The sequence below is a fragment of the Nanorana parkeri genome, unplaced genomic scaffold (genome assembly GCF_000935625.1).
Source record: "Nanorana parkeri isolate BGI_ZX_2015 unplaced genomic scaffold, ASM93562v1 scaffold134, whole genome shotgun sequence".
NCBI lineage: Eukaryota > Metazoa > Chordata > Amphibia > Anura > Dicroglossidae > Nanorana > Nanorana parkeri.
In genome coordinates, this window is record NW_017306402.1 from 39,078 (window position 1) to 54,863 (window position 15,786).

The 15,786-nt window shown below is 38.9% G+C and overlaps 1 protein-coding gene across 1 annotated transcript in view; it reads left to right on the top strand.

Annotated features, from left to right (window-relative positions):
• Positions 1 to 15,455, top strand: part of LOC108784955 (rotatin-like) — a 39,759-nt gene extending 24,304 nt beyond the window's left edge. Inside the window, exons 9-14 of the mRNA XM_018553908.1 lie at positions 4,898 to 5,024; positions 7,662 to 7,864; positions 9,155 to 9,422; positions 12,419 to 12,522; positions 13,837 to 13,906; positions 15,165 to 15,455. Coding sequence (XP_018409410.1) covers positions 4,898 to 5,024; positions 7,662 to 7,864; positions 9,155 to 9,422; positions 12,419 to 12,522; positions 13,837 to 13,906; positions 15,165 to 15,244 — 852 coding nt within the window. The 3' untranslated portion in view covers positions 15,245 to 15,455. The remainder of the gene's footprint in view (positions 1 to 4,897; positions 5,025 to 7,661; positions 7,865 to 9,154; positions 9,423 to 12,418; positions 12,523 to 13,836; positions 13,907 to 15,164) is intronic.
• Positions 15,456 to 15,786: the final 331 nt, after the last annotated feature.

Sequence of the window (15,786 nt, forward strand, 5' to 3'; positions counted from 1 at the left end):
AATTTGTGAGGCCAGGTACTGCTGTTAGATGAGATGGATGGCTCACAGTCTCCGCTCTAACTCATCCCAAAGGTGTTCTATCGGGTTCAAGTTAGGACTTTGTGCAGGCCAGTCTCGCTCACTCGCTCATCGATGTCTTTATGGAAATTGCTTTGTGCACTGGTTATCAGTTATGTTGGAACAGGAAGGGGCCATCCCTAAACTGTTCCCACAAATTTGGGAACATGAAATTGTCCAAAATGTCTTGTTATGCTGATGCCTTAAGAGTTCCCTTCACTGGAACTAAGGGGGCCAAGCCCAACCCCTGAAAAACAGCACCACACCATAATCCCCCCTCCACCAAACTTTACACTTGGCTCAATGCAGTCAGGCAAGTACCATTCTCCTGGCCACCGCTAAACCCAGGCCCATCCATCGGATTTCCAGACAGAGAAGTGTGATCCGTCACTCCAGAGAACACGTCTCCACTTCTCTAGAGTCCAGTGGAGGCGTGCTTTACACCACTGCATCCGACGGTTTACATTGCACTTTATGATTTAAGGTTTGGATGCACCTGCTCGGCCATGGAAACCCATTCCATGAAGCTCTCTACACACTGTTGTTGTGCCAATCTGAAGGTCACACGAAGTTTGGAGGTCTGTAGCTATTGACTCTGCAGACAGTTGGCGAATTTTGCGCACTGTGTGCTTCAGCATGCGCTGACCCCACTCTGTCATTTCAACGTGCCCTACCACTTCGTGGCTGAGTTGCTGTTGTTCCCAGTTGCTTCCACTTTGTTCTAATCCCACTAACAGTTGACCGCGGAATATTTAGTAGCAAGGAAATTTCATGGATGGACTTATTGCACAGGTGGCAACCTATAACGGTACCACGCTTGAATTCACTAAGCTCCTGAAAGCGACCCATTCTTTCACAAATGTTTGTAGAATCAGTCTGCATGCCTAGGTGCTTGACTTTATACACATGTGGCCATGGAGGTGATTGGAACACCTGAATCCAATGATTTCACAGGGTGTCCCAATACTTTTGGTAATAGTGTATATATGATATGTGTATGTGCTTTTATTAAGTAATGGGCCTTATTTAATTGATTTGGTGCACACTGCTCCTTATTTGAGTAGACATTTACTTGTTTTCATAAAGATTATTGCTTTCATATTTCACATTGTGTTTTTTTCTGATTTAGAATGAAAGATGTGCTGTAAAAGCTGTTTTTCATTAACTGCTGAATTTCACTGTGCATTGGACTTAAATAGAAGAACACAGCTATAGATGTTAATTTGTTGTGTTTGCCCTATTTCCAAATGGGCACCGTGTAGTGTTCTGTTTGCACACTGGCAAGGGTAGGGAAAGCAGAAAAGATTAACAGTTTTCCACTGACTCAGTGCCATCTGTTTCACAATATTGACAGTTTTTCCCTTAAATCTTTTTGTCGATGTACGTTATCAGTTATCTAGCAGATTGTTGTAAACAAAAACACTTTTTTTCCTAATCATAATGAAAATCATTGCTTAAGGGTATAGGAGAAAGTAAGAGCTGTGATATGTGACAATCCATTGTATGGTCTAGACAACAAACTGGACAGAAGAGGTTACATAACACATATATCTTTGTTTAACCACTTGAGTACCAGCCTGTATATATCCCTTCTTTACCAGGCCAGCCATTTTTCAGTGTTGTGATAGTTTACTGACAATAACTCAGTTGTGCAACACTGTAAAACAAATGTTTTTATCTTTGTTTTTGAGACAGCTAAAACTTTATTTTGGTGCTATTCAGTAATTACTGTCTCTTTTACTGTATAACGGACTAAAATGCCAGGACAGTACGAACAACTCCAAAAGTATACCCCCCAAGGTGATCCAATTTTTGGCACAATTTTTTGAAAATAAAAAAAAACATGCGGTTATTGATGATGTGGTTAAACATGGAGCTTGGTAATGGCGCACTAGATACTTTGCAATATTCATGCACAGATTATTTTACAGAGGGAGGAGGAGGTGAAGGGGTTAATGAACAAGTTGCATACTGTGAAAGGATGCAGATGAGGGTGCTAATGTGCAAAATAAGGGAGGTCATGATGGTAATATACAGGCACGAGATTGCACGGAGATGAGATGCACAAAAGAGGATGGGGGTAAGAACGTTAAAAAAAAAAAGCACTCCCACAATTAAATGTATTTGAACCGCACCTTGAATTTGCTGCTTCCTGATTCCCTAGGATCCCGTCATTCATTAGCTTCTCCTTCTTCCCTTCTCCTGTTGTGAGAGGAAGGCGAGGGCTCTGAAAGGTAAACACTTGCATTGTTTACATTTGTGATTGGTAATCACAAGGCCACTCTGCATTTTGCCTATGATCTGCACTGTCTAATGACAGATGAAGAGTGCATTGTGGGCTCGATCAGCATCTGGCTTTAAAAATGTCTTAAACACTCCAACAGGGAGTTATCTCTGTTATTGTTCCTGCCCAGCTGGGAGTTTTGTTCCCACCCATGTGTTACAGCACTTCCATTTGCATTCTCCATAATATAAAAAAAAATAAAGTATCCAACAAAGAGAGTAGGAACCTCTAAATAGTCACAAAAGGTTTGCAGACTAAAGAAAAGCAAAGATCTCACCGATAGAATCCATGTGAGATATAAGACATTGTTGGATGGTTTTCCTCTCTAGCTTCCCCAAAAATCACCTCTGTGGACTGACTCATCAGGCCTGGTTCACACTGAGCGTATTGTCACAGCAGATTCAGCCTGACCAAAAGCTTCACCGAAAATATCCGATTCATTTATATGGCCCCTGTGCACACTTAAGTGTTTTGTCGCAATAGGCAAAATGCCTGTCCCCCGAAAAAGTACATGAGCTTCTTTTTGGCAAGTCTCAGCTCATTTTGGCCCCATATCCTCAATAGGTAACACTTGAAAACGTGCATAGCAATTAGTTTTGCGTGTTTTTACGCACATATGCACGTGTTTTGTTCATTGTAGCATAATCACTATCACTGTTCTCCTGTTCACTGTTCTCCTTCTGAGGCTGTAGAACTGCACTTCCCGAATTACCCTGTAGGAATGTATGGCCCTTCTATATAACATAGCCTCTAGAAGACAATAGACCCAGAGCACCATGTTATGGATGTCTCACCTGGGGTTCAGAGGTATATTGGGGTAGTTCCATACTTCCACCTTTACTACCACATTTTTTTTTGCAAATAGCTGTTTTGGCATGTCTGAAAAACTATTTATATGTGTCAAAGTTGTTTTCCACCCTGTGTCTTGTTGGGGCAATAAATTCTCCTTAATTAACCCATGCAAACCCCATCAGTGGAAACAGCAATCGGGCGTGGTTGACAGTGATTTCACCTTCATTATTTCTGTACTACATTTCTCATAACCCTTGCAACAATGTTTCACTGTTTTGGGTGTGTGCTAGTCCAATCAGGGAAAACAAATAAGCAGCTCTGGAAGGAAAATCAATAACATATCACCCCTGTGTACACATATTCCCAGCTGTTCAGATCCCCCCACAGCATAGCATTCTCATGCATACACATCCCTGGCAGCTTAGCTCCCTGCTGTACAAACATCCCCAACTCCCAAGTCTTATTGCTTATGCACAGGATAGCGAGGAAAGGAGGGGTAAAGGAAGCTGCTGTCTGCTACTACAATAACATACAGATATCTCTTTGCTGACTGGTTGTCAAGGAATGGCGATGCAGCTTTGTGTGGCGAAAAGTGAAGAGGTGCACTATCACACCATGTGAAAGGAGATCAGTGATGGCTCCTGTGTGCACCCCAACGTATATGTTACCAAAACGCTGTATGACATCTTGCTAATAGGGTCAGAGAATCTGACAAGCCGCACAATGTGCCGGTGGACACACAGGGGTTGTACCATTCAGGGTGGAGGCATATACTCGCTGCAGTGGAAACATTTTTTTAATTTACTGATTATTTTGCAACTAAATGAGCTGAAGGACATTATATAATTCATTATTTTATTGTTATAGACTTTGACTTATTAAAAATAAACTAATTCGACTAATTAAAAATTATAATTAAACTGATTGTACTAAGCTCTGCTACTTCTTGTTCTTACTCGTATATTTGGGTGTACATACAATTTCAACTGGCTGCTTGTGGTAATTTTATTACCTCTGTTTCCTTAAGCATGTGTTGTGAAGTAGCCCCCGCTTCAAGCTCGCCCTCCCATGATGGACTACAATCTCATGTTTAGTTTACTAATTTGTATTGAGATTGTAGTCCATCACAGGAGTGAGCTTGCAGCGGTGGCTACTATACAACACACAGGGACCATGGGGAACAAAAGTAGCCACCCTCCAGAAGGAAGGACAGTGTCAGCACCAATTCAGGGATGATTTGAGGATCTACAGCTGAGTGATACACAAATAAGATAAATTTTTGTTAATAGTTAATGTACTTTAAATGTATTTATAAGTTTTAACTCCTGAGTTTAGTGTCACTTTAAATCACATCCATAACATTTGCGTTTTCTGTTAAAATTGGATTCGAATTTCTGAAATGACTGTACTGGAAAATTCTGTGTAAAATACCTTGTCAAAGGTTATTTAAATACAGTAATGGACAATAGCGGCACTTGTATCTGAACTAATTTCCAGCTATTTAGTCACTATAATTACATTATTACGGGCAGGTTTATAGCATGCATTGTCATTTGTATCATTATTTGACTGCCATTCTCCATCTATAAATTATCCATGGTTCTCTTTGGAATAGCTGGGCTGATTGCTGTGAATCTCTAGTTCATAGTAGTTCTCTTCATTAGAGAAAGCCCCTCAGGGAGGATAGTAGTGTTTTATGTCTGCAAATCTTGAGTGGTAGAATATAGCATACATTTTGTTTTTATTGAATGTTTCCTTCGCAAGGCAGGCGCTCAAGAGTGTCAGCTTTCTCCGGTGCTGCATTCTCTATGGCCATGGCTTTTGATGGATGACGCATTGATGCACGGTGCTTTGCAATTACTTTGTGTCTTCACTGCAAACTTTCCCGCAGGTAAGGAAAAAGATGAACAAAGTCTTTGTGCTCCTATATCTATCACAACTAAATTTCATTTCATAACTGTAACTGAAAACCTGATGGGTTATAAGCTCTCTATCTCACTCACTGCTTGGGTGTTAAGATGCAGCATTTATTTATTGCTTAGCTCGGTGGCCGTTTTTCACTGCATCGGTGATTCACTTTGTACAAGTCCACCCACGCTGTCTTAATTTCACTGTCTCCCTTTCTTCTGGCATGCAGTAACTTGCAATGATTAGACAAGGAGTAGCCACAACCGCCAAATCATTCTAATTAAGGAAAATATATGTTGAATAATGGCAAACGAATACAGCTTTGAGACATTTCAAATTTAGCACTCATTCTTAGAAAATGTTTTGGGTTTTTTTAGAAATGATTATTGAGGTTGACCATTTTGGAAAAATTGCAACCGTTCCATGCTGTCCCTGTGCTTCTACCTGCCAAGCACATGTGGGAAAATTAGAATTTATAGCTTTAATATTAAACAAGGTAAGAATAGGATACATTTTATATAAAAAAAACTTCCTCTTGGATGGAGTGTTTAGGATCTTATTCACATGGGCTTCAGCTTGTATAAGTGCAGTGTGCACAGCAAGCTTTGAGCAGCTTTGTGGAAGCCTTTAAAGCAGGGCTGGACAAATCCCAGGAGCCAGGTAACCAATGCCCCTTAAACATTACAGCTGGCACCTAACTTTTGAGGTTTTCGTTAGTTGTGGTCAATGGAGCTGGCACCTAAAACAAAAATACTGCTGGCTCCTGAATTCCATCATCATTTTTCCACCCCTGCTTTAAAGCACCATTCAGCTGCAGTATGGGGAGCTTAAGTATAGAGCTTAATGGACATTCTGACTGTCAAACAAGTAGCTAGCAGGCTTTTGTAGCCTTCAACACAACGTTATGCTTGTGCAAGTCGACTGTCACAAACTACTTTTGTCCTCAGTAAATATAATCGCATTGTATTTTAAAAAAAATGTTTAAAAAATTAGTTTTCCCCTTGCTTTGTTCATATTTTCTCCCCGAACTGTGCACATCCTGTAGACTGTTTTTATGAACTTGGACACATGCACACTCTAGCAGCAGCTGAACAGTGTTTTCCTACAGTGCCTATGGCAGAGTTTTCCAGCACAATGCGCAATAGTATGGCTGCTGGTAGTCAAACACAAGATAGCACAGGAAAGGGTGACGATAATGCAGTGACAATAATGCAGATAATGCGCTTTAGAAAAGGAAGTGTTTATAGATACACCTTGCTGGTAGGATTTAATTAAAACACGGGAAAAAAAAGATTTAAACATTTTGACCTTATAAGGAACATGTGTAACATTTTTGGGTTTGGATTCAGATAAATATTAAAGTGTTATTCAGCGCTCCCATGATGAGCAGTTTTAACATCCTTGTACTGAAACTGAAATTTTCTTTAACCCTTTCGCTGCCAAGGACGTATGGCATACGGAGCTACAAAAGTGCTTCCAGCTGGCCAGCTCAGTATGCCGTATGGACCTGGCATTTACAGTTCTACTATAAGCTGATGGTCGCTTTAGCGACCATCAGCTTATAGTAGAACTGTTCAGCAGACTGTCCCCTTTAAATTAATAGCTGTCATCAGCGGCTCACAAGCCGCTGATGACTGCTAACCAACTTCGGGAGCTGTACGGGCTCAAGTGAATAGCCCGTACAGCAGCCCTTCAGTTCTACTCAGCCGAAGGGGTCCTGGGTCTACTTCAGTTCTACTCAACCGAAGGGGTCCATAGTACTATGTGTCCTCAGTTATGAATGAACAGGCTGTAAGCTTTGTGACTCATTGCCATGCATTGTGATACCTTGTGTTGCAATTAAATATACACCTGTATCATTTTATCACAACACAAACACCAAAACAATTTTTTACATAAGTCGATTATTTACCGTTTTGCATACCTTCATTTTTTTACCTTTTCGCAAAAAGCCGCAATTACAAATTTGCTAATATTTGTTATTTATTAACTCAATACAGTTTTATCTTAGATTTAGTCCGAAAATAATTTTTTTTGTGCACTGATACTGATTTTGGTGTGTTTTAACAATTGTGTATTTTTATCGGTTTAATATTGATTTGAGAAACATTTGCGCAATTATCGCAGGGCCTACAAATTTAGTATCACCATCTTTTTATTCTACCGGGCCTGCGCTTTCAGAAAATATATGGTTTGGGGGGTCTTTTACAAATGCTAGCAACGCAGCAGTTGAAAATCAAATCAATAGGAAAAAATTGCAGAAAATTCAAAAATGGCTTGGCCAGCTGATTTGAAAAATGTTCCGGAGGGCTTGGCAGCGAAAGGGTTAAAAGCTTCAACAAAGTTGCTTGAGACTTGCAGAAGCTTCCTGTACACAGTGCTCATTTACAAGCTGAAGGTCCTAAAGTTTTACCTACTTTGCTCCATTTATTCTGTGCCGTCCGTAGAGGAAAGATAAAAAGGCAGTACAGTGACTATATGCAGATTTTAGTAGCAAATAACAATCAGAATTTTTAGTTGTTGTCGTATTTGGCTATTTACCCTATTAAGTAAGCCAATATATGTTGTGCTTCCAAACTGAAATGATTATTAAAATGTCCTTTCTTTTTGTTGGGGAAAGCTTGCAGCTCCCTATGTTGGGTAAACGCTGGAGTCATGGCTATCCAGTCATCACAGAAATCACAGACAAGCAGCTCACTATTACATAGCATTTTAAAGATTGCCGCAGAGCCAACTTCTTACACCAGCCACACACAACAAGAACTCTTTGGTCTACTTTCAAATTTGTCTGGCACACAAGACTGCAAGTGTATTATGCAGAAGGTATGGCGGTTTGAATTACCTGGTTGAATCCCAGATGCTGGGTTTAGTATTAAAGCAGTACTAAAGGCTAGGTGTTTTTAACCTTAATGCATTCTCTGCATTAAGGCAAAAAACACCCAGTACTTTTCTAAAACCCCGTCCCCCCTCACTTACCTCCAGCCGCATGTTTCCTCTGCCACGACCAAGAGGATAACTTCCTGGTTTTGGAGGAGGGTACTGAGGGCAGAGGAGCCATAGGCTCCTTCTGCCGTAAGTCAAACTGTGACTGCAAGTGTAGGGGCGTGGCCGGCCGCACGTTGTGTGTGTGTGTCTATACAGGTGAAACTCGAATAATTAGAATATCGCGCAAAGTTGATTTATTTCACTAATGCAACTTAAAAGGTGAAAATAATATATGAGATAGACTCATTACATGCAAAGCAAGATAATTCAAGCCGTGATTTGTCATAATTGTGATGAGTATGGCTTACAGCTCATGAAAACCCCAAGAGCCCCAAATCCACAACCTTAAAAAAGTAGATTATTACATGCAATCAATAAAACAAGGATTGTACATAGAACAATATCGGACCTCTGAAAAGTACAAGCATGCATATGTACTCAGTACTTGGTTTGGGCCCCTTTTGCAGCACTTACTGCAATTACTTTTGCACGATATTCTAATTATTCGAGTTTCACCTGTAGATGTACACAGCTAGGAGTGGGTACGGCCACCTCCACAGCAGCCGGTTAGCTGATGAAGGTACCCATACAGGGGAGGTGGGGCTAGCGTTTTGGATACCACTAGAGAATGAGGAAATAACAAAAATTTCAGAATAAAAGAAAGTTGTTTTTTTTTATAGTAAATCTGGTCCCCATAAAGAAAAGTAAAAAAAAAAAAAAAAGACAAGGTTTATTGTCTTTTTTGGACTGGGTATTTTGGAGGTATAGTATTTGTATTTATAGTGTTAATATACTAAGATTTATATATATATCTAGATATAAAGATCTATATATCTAGATATATAGTATAAATTTGCTCAAGATCTCATGGAATTAAGTACTGTTAATAATTTAAGCATTCATATTTTACTGTAGATAACTGATGCCTCTAAGAATTTTTTCCAGTGATATGTACATTTTTGCAACAGCCTCTATTGGATAACAGTGATAATTTAGGTCGTTATAACAGATAATGGCTGGAAATGTAGCACTATGGTACAGCAGATAATGGCATTGGAACAAGCTTCTGTGGATAATGTTATTGATTAATGAAGCAGATTAAAGATGACTACACTTTTCTTTTTGCAGAATAATTTTCTACAGCACTTTCTGTGTTTATCGTTACCAAAAGGAGGAAATAAGAGCCTTAGTCATTTAGCTAACCTGTGGCTTAAATTTCTGTGGAACTTGTCTTTATCCAATGATGGTCAGCTGATGATCATGAAGATGAAAGGAAGCTTAGAAATTCTTCTTGAACTTACAAAATATAAGCAGAAAGTAAAATTCCCCATGGCCCTTCTTATTTTACATAACATCTGCTTCAATCCAGCCAATAAACCCAAGATACTTTCCAATGGTAAGCACAGAGTTTATGGTGCCGTAAGTTGTTGAACTAATGTTTTAAGTCTCCACTTTCCTGGCATTTTTTATTGTTTGTTCACAAACTACTTAGACATTTCTATGTATGTAGTCCCAACTTCAGTCACTTTCAAACCATGTTTTTTCAAAATGATGAAGAGTGAAGATTTGAATTTAATAGGTCGATACAGTACAATACCTATGTTGTCAGCTATTACATGTTGAAGGCTTGGTGTACTGTCCAAATTTGTTTCTGTCTAAATTGCTTTGTACTGCCACTAAATTAATTAAATTAGGTTCCATCCAAAAGTCACTACAAGTAGGTACAATTTTGTGATTATGCTGATGTTCTTAACCCAAAACTTTATTATTCTCTATGGATTTTTTTTTAGTTCAGTGTAGCACAGACACTATAACACTATGGGGGTGATTTACTAACCTAAACACACACACACACCAGGTGTGTGTGATTTTCACACAGCAAAATGTATTTATCAACCAAAAAGTCTTTAAAAGCATATTTCCACTAATGCCATATATGTAAAAATCATGCACATGATGCATATATAATGCTGCTTCACAGTTTAGACAAAAATGGTTAGCTCATGCATTTACATTCCTGCATTCATCAACGCAAGCAACACAACATAGTGCTAATTTACCCAACATCACCTTGGAATTCCTTCAGGGCTTTGCACAACACACCTGCTGGGTGTGTACACATTACAAAGGTGTTTAGATTCCACCCATAGATCATGCTGGGAGGGAACACACTGCAGAGGTGTATACACGTTCGTGGTGTGTTTTTATAAGGTTAGTAAATCAACCCCTATGTCTTGAAATGCTTACAAGGGACCTGTCAGAGTTACAAACTCACATACTTACTGAAGCCATTTTAATCACAACTAGTTTATATGCTAATGTTGTTTTAGGATATGGACAGGTATAAGCAAATCGTAGAAAATTCATGTTGACAGTTATTGGGAAGAACTTGGCTGAGATTCTCTCTGCCAGGCAAACTACTTTTGCACTCTAGTAGATATGTATAATACATTTACTGAGGGATCCTTTTCTAGTGCCCTATACCAGCGGTCGCCAACCTTTCGGACCTCATGGACCACTAAATTCATCATTTTAAATCCTGCTGACCACTAATATATGAATTTTTTTAAATATATATATTCTCATATTTTTTGTTTCCTCATATATACATATATTCAGGAGCCCGCACTGTACTGTACTGCACATTCCTTGTGACAGCTGCTGCTTGAGTCAGCGAGAGGCAGCCCCGGAGCTTCCGTGCCGCTTTAATGAAGGCCCAGCCTGTACGGCATCAGAGGGGCCTGGGGACCACCAAAAGTTTCTCGCGGACCACTGGTTGGCGACCGCTGCCCTATACCATTAAATGGTGGTATTGGTGATTATGGTTTGATTGCTTGCCTTTTGTGATTTATTGGACCTAATTAGGAAGTACAATTAAACTTTATTGTGGGAGGCCTCTTAAACAGTGCAATTATTGTGCATTGCTATATAGTTTTTACTCTCTGAAAAAATTGGAGAGTATAAAAAAACAAGGCAAGTGGGAGGAAGAGAACTGAGAGCCATATACATTGTAGTTTTTTTGGTTTGTATAGCCACGAATAGAAAATAGCAGAATATAATTAATTACATATGGGAAAGTTGCAGAAAACCATAAAAATGGTATGCAACCTGTCATCAAGTGCGAGTAGAATATCACTGACTCCAAGTACATATTTTTTTTTGGTGGATAGTTGCACTTAATGCATAGGAAGAACCAGACCTTAGTGCCTAAAGGTGGGCTGTGTAAGGTTTGTTTGTTAGTATAGTTGTGCAAAAATAGGGTCCCAAAACGCTTGTGTTGCAGAGGCGCCTGGTGGATTTTCCATATGGTGCAGACAAATAAAGAGATCTTGTATCCAAAGTATATTGTTTGTTTGTTTTAGTTGAGTTAAAACATGTTTTCTGTCTACCCGCTACTTCTTCAGAACATTTGGTGCTTCGGAAAGGCTGTTTGTGGTCCCAACTGAAGTGTATGTGACGCACCTGTTCTAAAAGTGGCGAGTAGCCACTTTTTAAACTGGAATTTTAATGTAACTACAATCTAGTAGACAAAATATGTGAAAAATTGTGTTCTTTATCCATTTTGATTAGTGTTAGTTTTTTTTAAAAATGGATAACTGTGAATAAAAAGTGTGCATTGTATTCTATATTTGGTCATAGCAGAAAACATGGCAAAAATTTTGGCAAATATTTTTTTAATTTTACACATTTTCTTTTTATGCAAAAAAAAATAACAAACTAAATGAATGAAATAGAAAAAACAAAGACTAAGAGGAGGAATTAGTTAATATGGGTTGATTATGATTAACTAAGGGTTTATACATTTTAATATTTAAAAATACATTTTAATGTACCTTTTGTTCTATATTTGAATGAAATACTGTACAGTGCATCAATGTATTGTTTCATTGTATTAACTATTTTCTTAAGGACACTTACACACTATCTGCAAGTGCCATTTTACACAGGAGCAGCTGCATTTTGACAGACACTCCTGCTATGTGATACAAAGTAATTCTTGGCTGTCATTTTGTGGCAGGGGAGAGTGGAGGCAGGGGAGAGGAGCAGATCACAAATAGCTTTCCTGGAGCTTTACCGAGAGTGAAAATTGAAGTACTGCTTTAATTTTTTTGTTTTTTTGCTTTCCCTTGGCACATCATATTTACTGTTCACAAAGCCAACACAGAAAATATATTGCAATCGTGACAACTCCTGTCAGTGTATCAGGACTTAGACATTTTTGTGTTTAAAAGAATGTTATAAGAAGTATTTAACTATTGCATTTACTTGTAATATGGGCAGTGTCTTAAACGTAATCTATTTTTGTCATGGTTTGTATTAATCTTTTGTTGTAAAGCTGTATATTGGCTATAATGACACTGATACATGTTCCATGTCACCGTGTTTCATTAGATAACATTGTAGCTGTGCTTTGTGCATGCCTGGAAAGTGACAATCTGAACTTTCAGAGAATAGGAGCTTCGGCATTATGGGCATTGCTTCACAATTACCAGAAGGTGAGTGCAGAATGAGAGCAAGGAAAATTGAAATCATTGGTACGGTGTGGTCATTTAAAGTAGTCAGAAACAGTAGAGCTAGTATGAAGAATGACATTGATTAGTTGGGCTTTGTTAAATATAAACACCATACAGTGCTGTTTAGTGGAAAAAAAATTAGCGCATCAGCCTATCCTCTAATAGCATTGCATGCCACAGAGCCCACATTGAGGAAGCTATGATTCCATTCACATAACAGCCTCTTGGATCCCTAGAAAGACAGCTCAAGGCATCTTTTAGAATTTTATTTTCTAGCATTAATGTGGTAACATCTAATCAATGGAGCTTGCATCAAACAGATGTTCTCCTGTTCTAGTTTTCTAGTCATGTCATAAGCCGATTGTGTTTTTCTTAGAAATGTCATTAACTTTCTTGTAAATTTATATTTATAATTATTTATTTATCAGACATTCACTAAAGGAAACCTGAATTGAGGAAGTATGGAGGCTTCCATTGTTGACATCCTTTTCTAAAATTCTAAAAATATCCCTGACTGTTTATCTCTCTATGACTTAGAGAGACAAACAGAGACAGCCAACTGACATTGTTAAGAAGAAGGCCAGCCACCATATTTCTCTCAGTACAGGTACACGATCTGGAAAAAGGATAGTTCGAACTCTGAGCCAGCCACATCTCTGTAACTGACAAGAGCATGTTTAAAGGAAAGGAGACCACAGGGATCACCTAATCAGAATGCATGTGCTCCTTCATTGCTCAGTCACAGGCTGGGTGGGTCTCTAAAGCCTAAATCCAGTAATTTTTTTTCTAGTCCAGTTTTTTTATCTCCCTGTGTCCTCACTGAGGAGATTTTCCATTACTTTCTGTCCTACTGACACCAGGAAAATAAATGAGAGGGTGCAGATGTCATAAAGACAGCAAATCAGAGCCCACTAAAACCTAAGATATGTTCTAAACACACTCTACTAAATAAATGTGTTTTTGTTGTTGTTTCATCAGATGTCTAATCACTTTCTGTCACTGTGATCACCAAGAAGTGAGAGCAGCTCTTCGTAATGGGAAGGCAGAGACAGTAAAAACCTGATAAAAGTTCTAACCCTTTCTTCTTCTGTCCATAACTAAAACAAAAAAATGTCTGGAATTGAGTTTTAAATGCAGTTTTTTTTATTTCTGCAAAGAAGTGCATGAACTGGCTGTGCAGTCTGGCAGGGTTGCCAAACTTTTTTTTGGCAAATTGAAGATTTCACATGTGTATTTCAGGCATGTATAGGTTTATACTTTAAGCCCAACTTAAGGTATGTGGCAATTGTATTACAGGCAAAAGTGACTTTGAAGAATCCCTTGCTGAAGGGGAGAATAGAAGAAGCCTTATATGGAATGAGGAAAAGTAAGTTGGGTTACATGACATCTGCTGTGTCCTAAACTGGTACTGTAAATGATGAGGATTTTATCTTCCTTTATAGACTGTAATTGAATCTAAGAACTGATTTTGCCTTTTACAGTCATGCCTTGGGTTCCTTTTCAACCGTTTTTGTACCTTTTATGTGAATATGTTTCTTTCTCTTAGGAATGTGGAGAAATAGCTTACAATCATTATTGAAGAGAATTTATACAAAATTGTTCCCACTTTTTTTTGTTAATTTCAGTTCTAAAGAAATGCAATCCAATAAATATTACATTTATATATTTAATGTTTATTACTTGGATTCAGCACATTTAAAAAAAAATGCAGCAGCTAGTGCGGACTTGTGACACAACTGCCACATTGATATAGTCAGTCCTCTACTGTAATCCTATCTCTCCATGGACATCAGGGACTTCCAAGTGTGCAAGCCCAATAGATTGTCTCAGAATGTTTTTGAACCAGCTTCTTCCATAAATTGGAACATTGGTCACTTGAACTCTCCACTTTATGTTACACGTTCTGGTTGTAGAAACATGCACTGACCACCAGGGTCAACCTGGAAACATTGTCCTCTTTGTTAAGAGCGAAGATAAAAAAAAGTCACCACTAGATTTGCTCAGGGTATGCACCAGATACCTATAGGAGGTAGTTACCTGGCACAGCTAATTTGAAAGCACCTCTCCTGTACTCCCACATCACCTTTCTTTGTCTGTTTCACGGTATTTGACCTCCTTCTATGATGCAGTGCTTTGGCTTAGCAGCTAATCAAGAGACCTGAGCACCATCACATGACAGAGGGGTTGATATCAGCATTCCCTCTGAGATCTGACGCCTAGCACCTGTGATAGAGTGCGGAGAAAGGAGTGGTGGATGAGCATTGGAGAGGTGAGTATAAAGTGGTGGGGGGTGGACTTTACCCCTACCCTGTCACTTTACTCTCAATAGGTAAGGTGACAGGGTTTGGACCAGTAGAAAGGCCCCTGTGGTAGGAGGACATGGGACCAAGTCAAACTCTTGTAAGAAATGTCTAGATTTGCAGGTAACATGAATATCCCAAGAAAGGCCTGAACTTTTTTTCATGTGAAAACTGATGTGCCTTATTGTTCTAAATATAAGATAATATGCGAGCTGTGTGTGTTTTTATGCAGCAGGAAGTCTTTTTGTCCAATGCTGCCAGTCTGTTCAGGATAATGTGCTATTAGTGAGGGTTTTTACGTTTGCCATTTTTCTCTATTCACAGATGAAACCGGCTTGGAAAAAAGACATGAAGTGTATCATTTAAAATGCCTGGAGAATCTGGAGCAAGTTCTTGCCAATTGACAATGGCAGCAACAGCACACTAGAGTGATTAACAAACCTGGCCGATACATGATTTATACTACATGAGCAGATGTTTCTAGAAAGGACACATTTACTGTGTGAAATCTATCACATCATTTGAAACCAGAAGATTTTTCTTACTCTCATTTGCTGTATGATCTGCCAGAAGCAATTTTTGCATTAGCAAAATCACATCTTATGGGGTTAAATTACAAGGACTGCTTTATTACGTTCTTTATCCAAATACTGTGCTGTGTTTTCAATATTTGTACACATATATAATGGCATGAATGACAGTGGGATTGTTTTTTTTACGTTTTCCAATGATGTCCACCGATGTAGTAGCTGCATGTGCCTGCACTTGTTCTTAAATCAGTTGTCGGTGCCTAGGGGAGTACCCTGATTCCTATGGTGATGCTGGCCATAGTTTTCGAGCTTTTGGTGGCTCCGTCAACACCACCCAGCTCAACAAATATTGGTTAAGAAATCAAAGGAGCACAGTGGAATTTTGTCAGACGAACAGCCATTGCATCCAATCAGAT